Source organism: Hippoglossus stenolepis, chromosome 15 (genome assembly GCF_022539355.2).
Source record: "Hippoglossus stenolepis isolate QCI-W04-F060 chromosome 15, HSTE1.2, whole genome shotgun sequence".
NCBI classification, from domain to species: domain Eukaryota; kingdom Metazoa; phylum Chordata; class Actinopteri; order Pleuronectiformes; family Pleuronectidae; genus Hippoglossus; species Hippoglossus stenolepis.
Genome location: NC_061497.1, coordinates 18,123,958 through 18,141,548, shown reverse-complemented (window position 1 = coordinate 18,141,548; position 17,591 = coordinate 18,123,958). Strand labels below are relative to the sequence as shown.

Here is a 17,591-nt window from a genome sequence, read left to right as displayed (position 1 = left end):
TTTAATTCACTAAAACACTCTAGCTAGGATAAGCTAATCCTTTGTTCAATTGGAGTTCTGGGACATGATGTCTCCTCTGTAAAATTGCACAGCTAAAAACTGCTGTCTTGCGATGCTTAGACAACAAAGAATTCTGCTCACTGTCATTCTCTGAAAATCATTTGGTGCTCGGCAGAATTAAATATTGATTTGTTTGAAAACCAGTGTCCTGCATCACGGCACCTGAAATAATCCACAACATGTGTTTACTTGCCGAGCAGTTTAACCAGTCAGGTTGCCAAAACATTGACCTACAAATGACATAACGGTGTTAATTGGCCGTGCAGCACCACCCGATGTCAGCGCTGTCATCATCTGGATAATCACTATCCTTTTCTGCTGATGGTGTAACAGGCAAAACATATTGGTAAGATCGATAACAACTATATCCACGCCCCTTATTTAACTTTTTTGCAAAAAATCGGAATCAGAATCTGCTTTATTGGCCTTGAATGCGTAGACATACAAGGAATTTGACTCCGGTTTGTCATTGCTCTCAATGTGTATAAGTTGGCTGATAAGTAAGAAGAAGATGAAGAACACAAATACCAAATTAGGGTTGAGATCTAGAAACGGTGTCACTGTCAGCTTGTGATAGCCTAAAGGTTTTAAAAAGATTTTTAATTCCCTCCGCAGCTAATCCTCTTTTCTGTTTTTTGATGGAGTCCTGCCTACTCAACATTTATTTTTAAGGGTCTTGTTCCTTTTCACCTTCCACTTTCTTAGAGGTGGTGACGTATTTTCGTGGAATTGTTTCTCCTTTGTATTTTGAATACTTTTACACAGGTTTCTATTATTGTCTCCATCCAGTTTATATATGTAGATGTAGGTAATGAAGGTACATCCGCTAAGATGACTACAGTTGAATAAACAACTAATCTGTGTAGTATAATGTTCTTTTCAGTTACTCCCTTGCCATACTTCCCTCTGGTGACATAATTAACAGACATGGCATTGTCTCCCATATTTATGCTGATGATACATTTCCCAGTAAAGCCCCAAAAAAACCACTAGCTTTTCCACCATAAAAGACTCTAATAGACTTCAAAGTCTGCATGTGTTTGTCTACTTTGCTCAGTTAAATTAAAATAGAAAGGAGATCCTTACCGTTGCTTTGGTTGCTTCTCCAACAGACTTCTGTCAAAACCCAAGGTGGCCCTGCCCGGCCCCACTATCTCTCTGAATGTCTGTGTTCTTATCAACCTCGGAACCTCTACAGTCCTCAAACCATAGAGGTTCCCATGTGGAACTACCTATTTGACAAACTTAGATTTTGGGATTATTTTAAACTGCTTAAAAAATAGAGTAACCTAATAATAATTACTTTTATATTGGTTCTGAAAATTTGTTTTTATTGTAAGACTTGCAGTTTGGTTTATTAAAAACATTTGTATATATATTTCTTTCAATCATTGGTTTGGTGAGTGCATATAAATAAAATTCTTCTTCTTATTATTATTAGAGAATAGAAATTCACACATCTGAGTCAGTGATGCCATTCACCAGTTGTTATTTCTGGCTATTGGTTGGTGCAGCCTCCTCGTCACTGCTTCTCTTGGCTCTGATTGGCCGGGGCAGGCATGCAGCATGCTCACTCAGCACTTATTGTTCGACAGAACTGGTCAACAGTAATCAGGAAACGTTCGTTATCTCTTCCATCTTAATTATTCCATTTCCCCTCACTCAATCGTTTTTTCCCTCCCATCTACCCTCCATTTATTTCCTGCAATTCCCTTGTGCAGTACTACTTACTGTATCTCTCTCTCTCTCTCTCTCTCCCTCCCTCTCCCTCTCTCTCTCTCTCTCTCTCTCTCTCTCTCTCTCTCTCCCTCTCTCTCTCCCTCTCTCTCTCTCTCTCTCTCTCTCTCTCTCTCTCTCTCTCTCCCTCTCCCTTTCCTCTAAGAGGATTGGCTGCTTGCGCCTACCAACATCTGTGTATCACTGTCCTGAGAGAGCAAAACAGAGAGGGGATGGGGGTGTTAGCCACAGAGATAGCAATACAGAGTGCAGGAAAAGCCGTGTGCCGCTCTTTTTTTCTTTCTCTCTGACACACACACACACATAAACAAACAAACACACATCCACTCAGCAGCAGACAGCCGCAGCATCCGCATCGCTGGGTGCCCACCCGCATCCCTCTCTCCTTCTCTCTCCTCCGTCTTTCTCTCGCGGAGCGTACACCTCGTTCTCTTGCTTGCTCTGTCCGCAACGCCTCATCCTGCCATCCTGTCCCCCCTCTGCTGTCTGTCACCGTGGCGACATATCCTCTGCAGCCATGGCGACTAGCCAGCAGGATTCAGGCTTCTTTGACATCAGCATCAAGTCTCTGCTCAAGTCCTTAGGAGGGAGTGAGTACAGCTAACACACTACAGTTGTTGTTGCTGGCATGCCAAACAAATGTTGTGACACGGTCAGATTCTGAAAGACTGATTGGTCGTCAGTGTATCCTGCAGTGTACAGACTATACCTGTTCTGTGTATTACTGTGTATGTATGTGTTGGATGAGACTGAAAAACAGACAGCATACGTACAGCATCATCCACACTTTTAATATTTGGCAGTGTTATATAATGGAATAATGGAAGACAAGGGTTAGAGAGAGAGAGGGGGGGGGACTGCTCTAGGGGTTAGCAGAGGGTAAATCTGTCTCCTCAGCAATTTTCTATATTAATTATACAGCGAAATAACTCAGTCTTTGACTTTGTTTGAGTCTTTGTGCTCAGCATTAAAGGGGTTTGGTTAAAACACTCTGCCAAGCTCAGCCACATTTTAAATAATAATTAAATATACAGCAGACCTGTGTGTTTACAACCCCAATGGATGATCTGTTTAAAGCTCAACAGACTCAAATCACTTAATCAATTCCTCCGTCAGTGAGTTGGTGTTTACCAAACAGAAGGTAGAGCGACTGTCTGACACTGCGAGGCAATCCGGGGTGAATACCCAGGAGTATCATTCCAGACTGGTGCCAACTGGACGTTCTGTACTTTCGCCCACTTTCAGCAGTGGGCTCATTAACCTGAGACATTACAGTACGCAGAAAGCACTGGTGTCTTATTGCGCCACTGGGTCTCTAATATAGTCATCACGTTGCAGCCGGTAGTTCACCTTTACTGTAACATCAGTATATCGTTGTTGTTGTTGAGAGTGCAGAGATGACTACGGGCTTTCCTGTTATTATACTTGAGTGATTTCAAATATCGACTGAACACTATTGCTTTCATTTTTGTGTATATACTGTGGGCACTTGTCTGTGAGTAGTTTACGAGTTCTATAGAAGCATCTGTGTGTGCTCTGTTGCTAAATAGTGATGTTGTGTGTACCTTTTTAGATACCATAAAAACATTCTGGAAAGTGTGTGTCTGTGGTTGTGTGTGTCTGTGTGTGGGTGTGTGTGTGTCCAGAGCAGCTGTGTCAACCTCATATATTAGGTGTGCGGTGAAGGACTGTCAGCGGGGGTTATGTCGGTTACGTAGGAACTGCAGGGGGCGTGTTGATGGCCCCCCCCCTCAGCCATTTATGATGATATGATTAAAAAAAAAAAGAAACCAGAGGCTGTGATGAGATGGTGTGTACGTTTTACTCGTATATGTTTTAGCTATTGGACCAAATTCAGTTACGCTTAGCCTTGTCTGCTCCAAGGTCACGATAATGATGCAGTCAGAAAGCTATAGAGCCGAGAAACAGGCCTGTCAAGTTCAAGTATAGGTTTGTGTTTTGAGCATGGGTTACTTATCGAGTGAAATCACTAGATAAACAGCTGACCTCATCAAGTTGAACTTGTTCCATCACATACCAGCCTAACTGAAACACACACACACACACACACAGACACACACACACACACACACACACACACACACACACACACACACACACACACACACACATTTTTGATGCAAGCTACAGCAACTTTTATTTGTCTGTACATGATTTATGGTGTAGTTTCCAGTCTTATCGCCGACACACACATTCATTCAGTGCTGTTAATTTGGTCATATTCATACACCAGTATCTTGAGTATCCTGTCAAAGTCAGGATGCACATCGGGGGAGCCGGGGATCGAACCACAGACTATCTGGTTCATAGACGACCCTCTCTACCTCCTGAGGTGCCCCACTGTAAAAACAGAAACACAGTGTTGTGACCTTCCAGTTAAATCTAAGTGAAAATACTTTTCTCATCCTCTAATAGTTACGTCTACAATTTGTGTAATAACGAGAGTAGAGGACGAGGCCGGCATTTTAAATGTAATTGTTGAGAATCAATATTTAAGATTTTTACCCACATGTCAAACTCTTCAATTATAAATGTGAATACATGATTAATATGAACAGATTTGTCTGGTTACCATAGTTGGTCATGAGTCAGTCATACAGTGTCAGATTTGGTTCTGCCAGGTCTTGCTGAGGGTCGTCGCTGTGTGTTTGTGGTCGTAAACCTTTTAGGATATACAATGTGCTGTAAACCAAGATAGGCTTGTATTGACTACACGTGATGGATATCTGCTGATTCATCTCTTAAAATGCTGAGTCATGCAGAATTCTACGAGGGTCCCAGGAAGCGCTCTGGTGCGCTTTATCGACAGCTCTATTTGATGTCGTTATGTCGTCCTACTCTGTGCTCTGCTCTCCCCGCTGACGTGCATAAGACACACACACACACACACACACACACACACACACACACACACACACACACACACACACACACACACACACACACACACACACATATTTACTCACACTTTAAAGTCATGTCGTGGTGAAGCTGTAACAGATTAGCTCTGTTTACCGTCTACCTTGAGTTAGATGCATACCATTTGCTTTGTCATTTAACCGCATTACTTTTTTTCCCAGATATATTAGTTCTGCGTATGTGTGTGTGTGTTTGTGTGTCTGTGAGTATATCTGTTTGCTTGTGTGTGCACTTGTGTATGAGTAGGGGTCAGTGGGAGTGGTGGGTATGTAAGAGAACGACCGCCAGTAGTCTATATATAGCTCCTCCCTCCTCCCCTCGCCTCCCTCTCGGGGCAGTGTTGAAATTCCAACCCAACTCTTCTGGTCAGATCTCCACAAGGAGCAGACTTTACTTAACTGCTACTGACAACTGAAGGACAGCCACAAAACCACTCTGGAAGAAGCACTTTACTTCAGCACAACTTTCCAATGGACTTCAAGGATTCCAAGGTCAAGGGAGGTGTCGTACAGAGACGTGACGGCCGGCTGGAGGTGGAGCAGAAGCTGAAGTAGAAACTGATAGGTGGTCTGTAGGCTCATGTAGCTGTCAAGCATGGGGCCCTACACAGCCTGCGACCCACCCAGGCATCTGCTGAAGCAGCACAATGGAATAAGTTTCTCTTCTTGAAGTTTTAAAAGATGCAACGTCCCGTCCTGTTATTGCACCATTCGCAGGCTTCAAGTCGCTCACTGTGGTTATGGCTCTTCCGCTCTGTGGATGCAGCGTGTCTTCCTGTTTGAGTTGGATCGAACGCAGGATACAGCTGTAATGCTGCTGTCAAGACTCTTCCTTCTTGCCTCAGGCACATGTCTCTCACTTTACCTGCCTGTCATTTTCTGAAGGATGGAGCCTTACACTTTTAGCTTCGGATAAACATCTGAAAGCACCTAAGCCAGACGTTACTGCCATGGTGGAGTAGTTGGGCGATGGAGACAGACTCTAATCTCCTGCAAGGAATTACTATTAATTGTTAATCATGGGAGCTGTATTTTCAACCCTGTAAACTACTCGGTGAATTAACCTCCCAGTTCCCAGTTTCACTTACCTTCTCCATCCCACTGGTTCCTAGCCTTTTTACCCAACTTTACCTACTGTATCTGTGTCCCACCGTGTGGCTGTCTGCACCATGGAAGTGCCAACTAGATGGAGCAGGGCAAGTGTCATCAGCTTCATCAAGGGCCTTGGTAAGCGTGCGGGGGGGGTGATCGTGTGCACGCATGTTTGCATCGCTCGAGTCTTCACGTGTCTAACAAACAGTTTGCAGTGAATGAGGCTGGGGGTCCTGCTGTCCTGCACAGGGAGTTTAGTATCCATGGACATCTCACCTCTTCAGTGAGGTACAATCACGTGGTCATGAAAGGACAGGGTTAGACCTGATGCTTTATTAACAGCACACACTTGTCACTTCACCTTGTTCTTCTCAAGAATTGCAGCAAATCAAACCTGCTGATGTGCTTCGGTCAATCAAGCCTGCTCTGTTGGCTGTTGCTTCAGTCGTTGCTAATACTGTCCTCGGTTCTGTGTGAAGGTGTTTGGGTTTTTTCTTTCATGTCATGTTGACATGTCTTGCTTAACGCTCTTATAGTGCATATTGAAGAGACGCTGAAGAAATGTTTTGTTACTTAAAGTGATTCGTTCATATTCTTAGAGATGCATGACAGGAAACACCCGTTGTTTGTTCCTGTCTGTTCGTCTGCTCTCTGTCTCTCCCTCTCATTTTAGACTCCAGCGACTCCCTGTGTGTCTTTCTCTGTTTTGTTTATCGTTGCAAGAATTAATAGCGCCCAGTTTCCCTAATGATGCAATCAGAAGGCAAGAATGAAAACTTCGGGCTGCTGAGCAAGTTTTGTGTGTGTGTGTGTGTGTGTGCCTAGAAAGTGTATGCACTCAAACCTGGACTCTGACTCAGCATGAATTAATCATTGCTAAAGAGTTTGAACATTACAGAAAGAAAATAATATGATTCTGATGTGACAAGTATTGTTTGTTCATTACCGTCAGTGATTCATTTAGAAGGAGAGAAGCATGGAGAGAGTATGAGGTCGTATGTAAGACAGGCATTTAAGGTGGTAGTATATGACCCTGCTATGGAGGTGGATGTAGCTTGGGAGTTTACTGAGGGACATACATGAGACAAAGCTACAGGTCCATGCTGAAGTTCGAAAAAACAAGTGAAAGTTAGTTAGTGCGGGTTTGGCCCATTGATTTGGCTGTTTATCAACACAGTCAGCAGTTGAAGCTGCTGTAGTGGTTGAGACACACAAATCATGGAGGCCAATAAGGTTCTGTAAAACTCTTAGCACCTGCTTTCTGTCAAAAACACATTTCAAATTTTTACCTCCTTAAATCAGCTTAGAAATCCCAGAAACTAAGAATGAATCCAGAGCTTGCCAGGAAATCGCCAGGTTTCTTAAGTTTTCTTTTATACCAAAGTACTTCATTGACAGTAAATCCATGTGTACGTTAAAAAGATAAAGTCAAATAGATAATTCCTCACATCAAAACTTAAAAAAATATATGCTACAATCACGGTTTTCAATATGTTATAACTTAATGCTAACTTACTAAATCTAAATTGCTTGTTTACATCCCCCAAAATACGAAATTATGGGGAAATAGTTTCAAACTTAGAACATATAATATGCCCCAAATAGAGGTAAGATAAAAGAATTACGACAGCAGTAATAAAAGTATGTCTCTCCCCCTCCATGTCTGAGAGGGGCCTTTTAATATCTCTGCTTTACACTGACTGACTGGTCCTATCTGTCCGCAGCCTCTCCCGTGGGTCTGAAACCACCACTCCCGCCAGTCAGTGGAACCTTGGGAGAGAGAAGGGGTCCTGTCGTCATGGCGCCCGTCAACGTGGACCCTGAGAGTAAGCCGGGCGAGTTCGTCCTGAAAAGCCTGTTTGCCAACTTCACCTTGCTCTCCGAACGCAAGATCCGCATCATCATGGCCGAACCGCTGGTGAGTCACTTTGCATCAAACTCATTCAACACTTGTGTTATTCAGTGTGGCTTCAATAGATATTGTTAACTTGACTTGTGAAAAGAAAGGTGCAGTGTGCCTTTATCTTAAATAGTGTGCAGCATCATGGCTCATTTGTTTATTAAATGAGAACAGGTTTGATAAGTTTTCAATCTGTTTATTTCTATATTTACCTTTTTTTCTTCAGGGACACGATGAAGGGAGCATATGCCAGTTTGTTCTAAACAAAACCAGGGAACAGACAGTGTAGAGCAGCAAACATGCAAAAATATTAATACCTTCTTAATACCTCTGCGTCTGTGCTGAGGACAGTCATAGTCTGAGGCATAATGTTTTCTATTCCACTGTTGTAAGAACAATATTTAAGGAAACGCTGTGAGCAACGTTTTAATTTGTTACAATGGTCCACTTGGTCTCAAGGATGAACTGATTACAATGCCAAATAAAAAAAATAATCCCACTAATTACAAAATAACTGACAGAATTTTATTTCATTTTCAACCATCATACCACCTCTGTGTCTCGGTTACACAGAGAGTCAGAAACTGGTGCTGCTGGTTGTTTCATTTGCTGCAGGTGATTTAATGTAAATGTTAGAGCACAATGGAAAATGTGGAGTGGTCCTACGAGTTTGATCTAATCTAAGTGAAGAAATGGCTGATGTCATACAAACAGTTATTTCAAATTCAGACAAACTGAAACCTAATCTTAAGTTTTGATTACATTCCGGCTGTGCGGCTTGTTGCCTGAGAGTTTAGGTTCAAACCATGAAAACATAATAAAGGAAAGACAGAAAGTTTTGAAGATTGGTTTGTGTGTTTGTCTGCCTGCTTCCGTCTCTCCTGACGTGAATGTCTTCTTATCTCACAGGAGAAGCCACTTAACAAATCTCTACAGAGAGGAGAGGACCCACAGTTCGACCAGGTGCGTAAATCTGACATGGACACGTCACCAATATGTGTTGCCTCTTTTGTCCATTGTCATACAAACCAAGGCATAAAGGTTATTTGGGATATGAACCTCTTGTTTTCTTTTCTCTCTCTGCTCACCCTCACCTGTTCTTCCTCATATCGTCTCTGCAGCTCATCAGCTCCATGAGTTCTCTGGCCGAGTACTGCCTGCCGTCCATCCTGAGGACTCTGTTCGACTGGTACAAGAGGCAGAACGGCCTGGAGGACGAGTCCCACGAGTATCGACCCAGGGCCAACACCAAGTCAAAAAAGTGAGAGAACACAGACTCAGATAAAGAGCTTTTTTCTTCACTGGAATAGATTCAGAAGTTTTTTTTAAACAAATATTAGGGATTCATGTCTCTTTTAATCATAAATATTGTCATGACCTGTAAACTATTGAGGTGGAAACTTGAAACAATAAGATATATTGTCGGTACCACATATTACCTTTGACTAACAACACATACAGCAGTAAAAAAACATTGTTATATGAAAAGCACAAGGTCTATATACCCCAATCTGGCAATGCTTAACTTTTGTATATTCTACATTACATTACATTTCATTTAGCTGATGCTTTTATCCATTGTAATAATACCATTTATTAATGATGTCATCATTACATCATTTATACCATTTGGGTAATCTAAATAAGCTGATTGTGTAATGCATTGCATTACACAATTCTCTGACTTCATAGTGATGTCATGATGACATAATTCTTACACAATCATAATAATGTTTTGATCCATATAAGCTTTAGGTCATTTCTATTCTACTACAGGATAGCATGAAAAATATGTTTTTGAACTACATGCATGATTTGATTTTGGGACTTCTTCATGATGACAGTTAACATATGACATCACTTGATGCAGAATCATTTTCGACCAACAAAATCTTTAGATTGTCTCTCAAGGTCAGTTGTTTTCGGAATATCTTGGAAAATGTATTTCTCTGTTTTTGTCTCAGTGATGAACAACAGAAGGACTACTTGTTGGAGAGAAGAGATCTGGCAATAGACTTCATCTTTTCTTTAGTGCTTATAGAGGTTTTAAAGCAGGTGAGTCTCATTCTGCAGATCTTCTCGAAATGCTGAATGTCTCCTCAAACCTCTTAACATGAGTAGGTTTAACTTTTAAAGGAATTTGTCTGTAGACAGTATTCACATCACGGAAAATAACTGGTAAATTTGTGTTTTTCTTTGTTTTAATCTGTTAATATTGATGCCTGTTTACTGTCATACTGCAAATTAAAACAACCTTAAGAAACAATTGTATGTAGCATGCCCTTCTCTTACTAACAACTTGCTGCCTTTCCCAGTTCACTCTTGATAAAGTCAACAACTTTACACCAAATGCTCTAGACTTATCTAGAAATAAGCACATTTAATTTAACACTGTTTTAATTAAATGTTTATGACTGACACCTTTGTCTCTCTATCCAGATCCCACTCCATCCTCTTTTGGATGGACTCATCCAAGAAGTAATAAACCTGGCCTTCAAGCACTTCAAATATAAGGAAGGGTAAGAAAGACAACACAACTGGGACTGTGGCTGAAATTATATTTATCACTGTACACTTTCCCAGAAAAAAAACAACCAAATTCATTTAAATTAAATTAAGTAAATCTTAAAATACAAACAAATTACTTATTTGCATTGAATGAAAGGGGCTTTAGAGTTGACATGCAGTCATAACATCAACATGCACCTATTCACAGCTCTTATAAATGAAAGAAGTGTGTGTCGTTGTCACAGACTTATCCATTGATATTGATGTTTATCTTTGCCTTTAAGGTATCTGGGACCCAACACTGGCAACATGCACATCGTGGCTGACCTCTACGCTGAAGTAGTGGGAGTCGTAGCTCAGTCCAGGTACTGTACATGTTCACAAATGAGTGTTTATACTGCATGTGTGTTTGTGTGTGCATACACATTAAATGTTTGTATGTATACAGGAAAGTAGTTGTATTTGTTGACGCAAATGTGTTGAGTTAATCTCCTTTTAATCACATACCAACTGAAGGGGAAATCTTATTATCAATTTAAGTGCATTAAATATCTCAAATCTATTGAAGAGGCAGTTTGTCACAGTTCAGTGCTATGACCCCTTTTTTCTGGTAGAAACACCAATTACAAAAGCGGCCCGTGTCCGTGTGTGTGTGGGCTGGTAGAAATATTGTATGTGTGTGTGCTGGTAAAAATATTTGTGTGTGTGCGTGGTAGTGGAGGATAATGACAGTCCAGATGATGGTCCTCTGTGCACCATGTTGTGCGTGATGAGAGATGAGAGTTGTTCCCATTTTCCAAGAAGTTATTACTGTGATGGTGAAAGTGTGGGTTTACAGGGCAGCTCAATCACTACTGTCACACACACACACACACACACACACACACACACACACACACACACACACACACACACACACACACACACACACACACACACACACACACACACACACACACACACACACCAGCTGAACCATCACATCATTTGACACAGTTATCGATCTAGTAAAGGATCAAATTCAATATACTGGGACCTATTTTAGCAAACGTGGACTGTTTTCTGCGTAGTTAATGGATTTTCCACTTGGTTAAACTTCTAAGAAGATTCAGTGTTATTTATTTGTACTGCATTATTCACACACGGTTCAATGAAAACAGTGAAGGGCGCACACTCTGGTCACACATTCTTTCTGCTTGACATTATCTTTGTGTTTTTCCAGCCCGGTTTAACAGAGTAAGAAGTTTATGTATGTCTTATTCAAACACCAAACAGAAGGCTGATGACTGTTCAACTTAACTGCTGTGGCAACCCCCGTGAAGCAAGCACAAGCATGTGCAAAAAAACACAGACGCCCTCAGAACAAGTGCGCACACACACACACATTCCCTCCGCATCACCCCTCCAGATGCCTTTCTAAATATAGACCTGCCTAGCACTGTTGGGAAAATCTATCTGGATGGGTACATACACAAACACACACACACACACACGAGTACACACACTTATGTGCACATGCAAAAAAAACAAACAGTTGCGTAGCGGATTAAGAGTTCACAATATTACCAAATAGAAAAACTGGGAAAAACAAATCCTTTCTGAGATTTGGATATGACAACATTGGTAAAGAGTAACTGTTCACATCTGGTCACCATTTCCTCCTCAGGTTCCCAGCAGTGAGGAAGAAGTTCATCTCCGAGCTAAAGGAGCTGAGGCAGAAGGAGCAGAGCCCCTACGTCATCCAGTCCACCATCAGCCTCATCATGGGCCTCAAGTTCTTCCGCATCAAAATGTACCCGGTGGAAGACTTTGAAGCCTCCTTCCAGTTCATGCAGGTACACTGTTTCACTGCATACATTCATGTCTGGAAGCAGTTTAGGGCCAATCATGGAGCTGTCCTGCTGACTACTGAGAAGTTCCAAGTAATAGGCGGTTAAGTGCTGTGTTTATTGGCCAGTTGATGGTAATTGCAGCATTGAGAGTTTTCCTCATTTTCCTTCACCCATAACGAAACTTGGATTTGAATCGTTAACCTTGCATTTGCTGAATTTTCCTGTAGACATGTTGCTTCTCTCACTGTCTCTGACCGTGTCTCTCTTTCTGTCTGTAGGAGTGTGCACAGTATTTCTTGGAAGTGAAGGATAAAGACATTAAACACTCATTAGCCGGACTCTTTGTGGAGATACTTGTACCTGTAGCTGCTGTAAGTGCATTTCCTCTTGATGCTCAGACTAATAGTCATTTACTACATACTCATAATTCATTTTTAGATACATTTCAAGCCAGAGTTAAATTTTATATATTATTATTTGTCTTTCAATTAAAAATCTATCTGTATATCTGCAGAACAGTGTGTCTGCTGCTCTAAATATATAGTTCTGAATATGTAGTGTCTTGTCTGTCTGCATCATGTAAAGCAGAAAAAGGACACTGGTGAAAGCAAACATTTCTAAAAAGAAATGTGCATGAATGTAACCTGTGCAATATGTGTCCTCTCTCAGACTGTGAAGAATGAGGTGAACGTGCCGTGTCTTCGAAATTTTGTAGAAAGTTTGCACGACACCACACTGGACCTGTCCTCTAGGAAGAAACACTCTCTGGTAAGTTTCTTCCCCATGCTCTGTGTCGTCACCGCTCATTCTCTTCATTTCCTCTCCATTACCAGCAATTGGTGAAAGCACTTACTGTAACTCTCCAACATGTGGGCTTTTATCTCTGCATGGGAAGGAGGCAGGAGTGCAACGTGCAGCACACAGCGTCGTTTTGGAAGCGACGCCAGATGGGCAGTATTTGCCCACAGCATGGAAGCTGGCGGGGCAATCGGCAAATTAGATGCAGTACATCTCCCTGATCAGTACAAGCAGTCTCACACGGAAACGCATGCAATAAAATCAGTTTAACTGACTGGTATGAAAATTCCCTCTGCCACTGCTCAAAAGTTTTAACCATGAAAGTTAAGGAAGTAATAGAACAGGCAAAACTCTTTTTATGACACAGGATTATCAGTCCTTTTCTCAAAACAAGATCCTTCCAATAAAGTCATTCAAACTTTTAGGTTTTTGTTCTTGTTTCGGTGTAAATAGACTAGTTTCAAGTATGATCCAAACTGTATTTTAGTGCTAACCTCTCTTCAAGTCCGAAACAGACACTAATTTATGGAAGTTGATTTATTGGTTGAGAAAAACTAAATTTTTTCAGAAGGAATTGATCTGATAAGCCAGAGGTTTTGTCACAGTCCAGGTTTCTCCACCCATGGTTTTTATTCCACAGCCATTTCACTGACAGATTTGATAACAAGACGTGGCAGGAGGCCTGCTGATGATGTGCTATTCGTGATGTGAGTGGGTTCCTCCTCAGGGCTGCAGACATCTCACTTAGCCAGTACGCACACTTCCTTCAGCAGATTCTGAAAATACTTTACCATGCATTGAGTCTTGACACACCTCTTTGCATACAATCTTTGCGTTTCTCTTTATTTTCACATTTTCCAAGCGAGTGGTGCACTGGTATGCGCACAAACAAACAACCCGCCACCACGTCAGAGCTGAATGGACATGACATGACAGGAATGACTGTCATCTGATGTATTCCCTTAATTGTTATTCTTTTACATTCTGAGTGCCTGAGATAGTAGAGCAACTATGCGCTTCTCAAATCGAGCATTTCAAAAAACAATTCATGACGAGGGTGTACCTGGTCTCACACCGACCATTAGCAAGGTATTCGTCTTTAAGAATGATCTGCATGCAGACCTTGATGACCTCACTGATAATTGAACAGACAGGAGACGAAGTTCACATTCCTGTAGGTCAGCTTGAAGTTGAAATATTTTCTCTCTTCTAAGGTATTGTTCACACGGCTGTTGCTTTAATTTTGCTCAAGAGACAGCAGAAACTAAAATGTATTGGTGAATGAAATAAATGTCAAACTCACTTGTTCTTCTTATTAAACAGACTGTCAAGCCAAAGCACAGACAAATATAAGTTTTGTTTTATTTAACCGACTTAATCACACAGAGGCAGACATTGAAAAGTGGGTTAATGAGGGATTTATCAGCTGTGAAACAAGTGGAACATGATTCTGGACCAAAATTCACTTCAATTTCAAATAATGCGATTGCCTATTGTTCGTAAATGACAAAGGAAAAAGAAAGAAATTAGATTTAAGCTTTAATGAGTGGAACCCCCCAAAAAAAACACAGTTTCCAAGTAATACGCTGCATACTTCATGAAGTAAACTGGTGAAGAAAACTGAATTTGATTAAGATACTTTACTAGTTGTCGTCTGAAGTGCCTGATGCTAATGTCTCCCCTCTGTCCTTTCTCTGTCCACACCAGGCTCTGTATCCGCTGGTGACCTGCCTGCTGTGTGTCAGTCAGAAGCAGTTCTTCCTCAGCCGCTGGCACATTTTTCTCAACAACTGCCTCTCCAACCTCAAGGTCAGCCTTCCTGCCGATACCACTGCAAATTCAAGATTCCTTAGAGTAGGGGGTTATTTGTACAGATCACAAGTAGTGTGAGGCTCACACACAAAAACTACGGTGTCTGTGAAATATATTTCTGCCCTAGGGGAAGGATTTTGACTAAGTGACAAACAAGAATGAACTACGCTAAGCAAGCTCCATGCACTAGTGCTACTGAGCACCTCTCAAGCTATAAAATCCACCATCAGTATGTAGTGCCTCAAGGGAAACACTGCAGCTTAAAAACAAAGAGGGATTATAAAGATTTCTGTAAAGTTTCAGTCATGATCACACTGTAAATGTGGAGAAAACAGTATCTGCAGTGAATAATAAATCAAGACACATCTAGAAGGTACAGCTTGTGAGGAATTTCTGTCACATTTCTTTCCAAAACTCTGGGTATGAATGGAGATTTGTGAAATATTGTACTTGAAGAAAAATCATTTATCTTTGTCTGAACGCAGAATAAAGATCCCAAGATGGCCCGTGTGGCTCTGGAATCTCTCTACCGTCTACTGTGGGTTTACATGATCCGAATAAAGTGCGAGAGCAACACTGGAACACAGAGGTAACAGCCATATGTACTTTCATTTCTCAACATTAAAATGCAAGACGCATTTTGAAACTAGTAATCAATACCTTATCTAATCGCTTTAAAAATTAGACTTGATTCTTAATATTGATGTGTGTCATTAAAGCAACATATGTGTTTCTTCTCCCCCCCCCAGTCGGCTGACGTCCATCACCTCCACTCTGTTCCCCAAAGGGAGTCGTAGCGTCGTGCCCAGAGACATGCCTCTTAATATCTTTGTCAAGATTATCCAGTTTATTGCCCAGGTGTGTATAAAACACACTCTTGTGTATAAAATTGCCTAATGTCGCTTCACATTTATTTAAAATCCAAAATTTTTATCGACAAAGTTGTTGAAACAGGTCAAACCCTAAAAAAATTAATGAAAATTCAGGATAACCAAGAATATAGACCTTCAGATATTTTCATATTTTTTATTTCAGCAGAAACCATTATCACAATTGATTACTATTTATCTAATGGCCGTATAAGAGGTTGATGTTTTTAATACTTACACCAATGTTGTAAAGGTTGATTTAATACTAATAATAATGTTATGTTGCCGGTGGCTCACACAGCATTGACTCTGAAATCCTCTAACACCAGTTTGTTTGTCCTCTGCTCAGGAGAAACTGGATTTCGCCATGAAGGAGATCATCTTTGACCTGCTGAGTGTTGGGAAACCTGCCAAAGCTTTCAGTCTGAACCCAGAGGTGAAAAAAAAGAAAAAGCAAACCCAGACATTGACTACAGGGTGTCTCTCGGGTTACAAGGATGATCTGGTGGCGTAAAGATACAGCAACAACAGTAGAGACAATATATACACTCACCAATGCAGTATGTTGTTGATTACCCTGAAATATTTACAGTCCAATATAATGTAGGATTAAATGTCAATAAACTGCTTGAATAACAGATGCTGGTGTATCTGTCCCCTCTAATTAGAAAAACATCCCTTATTGAGCAGCTCTGAAGTATCGAATGTGGTTTCAAATAATCCCAAATAAACATTTATATACACAAGTAAATATCTTGTTCAAGCACTTACATTCGCTCAATCCCTGCCACAGATTCCCCATTGCTCTTGATGAACAGACTCTGTTGCCTGTTACTAAGGATGCTGAGCCTTGTCTGTGTTTCAGCGTATGAACATTGGTCTGCGGGCGTTTCTGGTGATAGCAGATGCTCTGCAACAGAAGGACGGAGAGCCTCCTATGCCCAACACAGGAGCCACCCTGCCCTCTGGAAACTCTCTGAAGAAGAAGAAAACTTATCTCAGCAAGACGCTCACTGAAGAGGAAGCCAAGCTAATAGGTCTGTTTGTGTCTGTGGGCTGCTCATGTTAGTGCAGTTTGACTGTCTCTTAACTCCATGTACCTGTCTGTTTTTGTTCCCCTCAGGTATGTCCTTGTACTACTCCCAGGTACGAAAGGCACTGGACAACATCCTCAGACATTTGGACAAGGAGGTTGGACGCTGCATGATGCTCACCAGCGCTCAGATGCTCAACAAAGAACCAGAGGACATGATCACGTATGTAGCTTCAAAGTGCAGCAATGGAACTGTTTCGTTTATTCGTCTTTGAGCAGAAGGCCGTTCTTTAACTCAAAATTTTAATTTAAAAAGGAAACTTGCATTTTGAGTAAGGGAAGGTGAATAAAAGCTTTACACCCCCCTCCATCTTTGACAGTGGTGAACGGAAGCCTAAGATTGACCTGTTCAGAACGTGCGTGGCTGCTATTCCTCGCATCCTCCCTGATGGCATGTCCAAACCTGAGCTCATTGACCTGCTCTCACGGTGAGTTAAAGACGGGACCTACTTACTCAATGTCATCGTCTCAAGTCAGTCCTGCTGAGTTTTTAAAGGTTGTGTGTCTAAATCACTAAGAATTGTTTCTTCTGCTCTCTTGTTATGTTGTCCTCTGTCCCTCAGACTCACTGTGCACATGGACGACGAGCTTCGTCTCATTTCCCAGAACTCCCTGCAGAGCCTGTTACTGGATTTCTCAGACTGGAGGGAAGACGTTCTGTTTGGTTACACACATTTCCTTCTACGTGAGGTTAGGGTTTATCACTTTTTGAAATGTTATGAAAGCATTCCCATTCATTGTTTTGGTTTTTAACACCACTACCACTAATAATGTATCAAGAATCACACAAAATCCAAAATTGTTCTCTATCATCTAAGTAGGTTGTATTTTATTCTTGTGTCCAATCTGAGGCCAAAAGAAAAACATGACTAGAGACATATTTATAAAATAATCTCAGACGCTAGAATATCGACACTGACAGCCCTTCTTCTTTTTCCTCTCCACACTTTA

General features: G+C 41.3%; 1 protein-coding gene across 6 annotated transcripts in view; it reads left to right on the top strand.

Moving 5' to 3' along the window:
• Positions 1-17,591, top strand: part of fryb (furry homolog b (Drosophila)) — a 55,405-nt gene that overhangs the window by 13,442 nt on the left and 24,372 nt on the right. For 4 of the 6 annotated variants that reach the window (XM_047343678.1, XM_047343676.1, XM_035178312.2 and 1 more), the window contains exons 2-18: positions 7,553-7,746; positions 8,638-8,691; positions 8,850-8,989; positions 9,693-9,783; positions 10,168-10,247; positions 10,521-10,601; positions 11,903-12,071; positions 12,347-12,439; positions 12,738-12,836; positions 14,574-14,675; positions 15,164-15,267; positions 15,428-15,536; positions 15,897-15,983; positions 16,413-16,584; positions 16,671-16,803; positions 16,961-17,068; positions 17,204-17,330. In XM_047343678.1, coding sequence (XP_047199634.1) covers positions 7,627-7,746; positions 8,638-8,691; positions 8,850-8,989; positions 9,693-9,783; positions 10,168-10,247; positions 10,521-10,601; positions 11,903-12,071; positions 12,347-12,439; positions 12,738-12,836; positions 14,574-14,675; positions 15,164-15,267; positions 15,428-15,536; positions 15,897-15,983; positions 16,413-16,584; positions 16,671-16,803; positions 16,961-17,068; positions 17,204-17,330 — 1,869 coding nt within the window. In that variant the 5' untranslated portion in view covers positions 7,553-7,626. Of the gene's footprint in view, positions 1-2,020; positions 2,388-7,552; positions 7,747-8,637; positions 8,692-8,849; positions 8,990-9,692; positions 9,784-10,167; positions 10,248-10,520; positions 10,602-11,902; positions 12,072-12,346; positions 12,440-12,737; positions 12,837-14,573; positions 14,676-15,163; positions 15,268-15,427; positions 15,537-15,896; positions 15,984-16,412; positions 16,585-16,670; positions 16,804-16,960; positions 17,069-17,203; positions 17,331-17,591 lie in introns of those variants that run through there. The other 2 variants (XM_047343677.1, XM_035178318.2) reach the window with 2 other exon arrangements.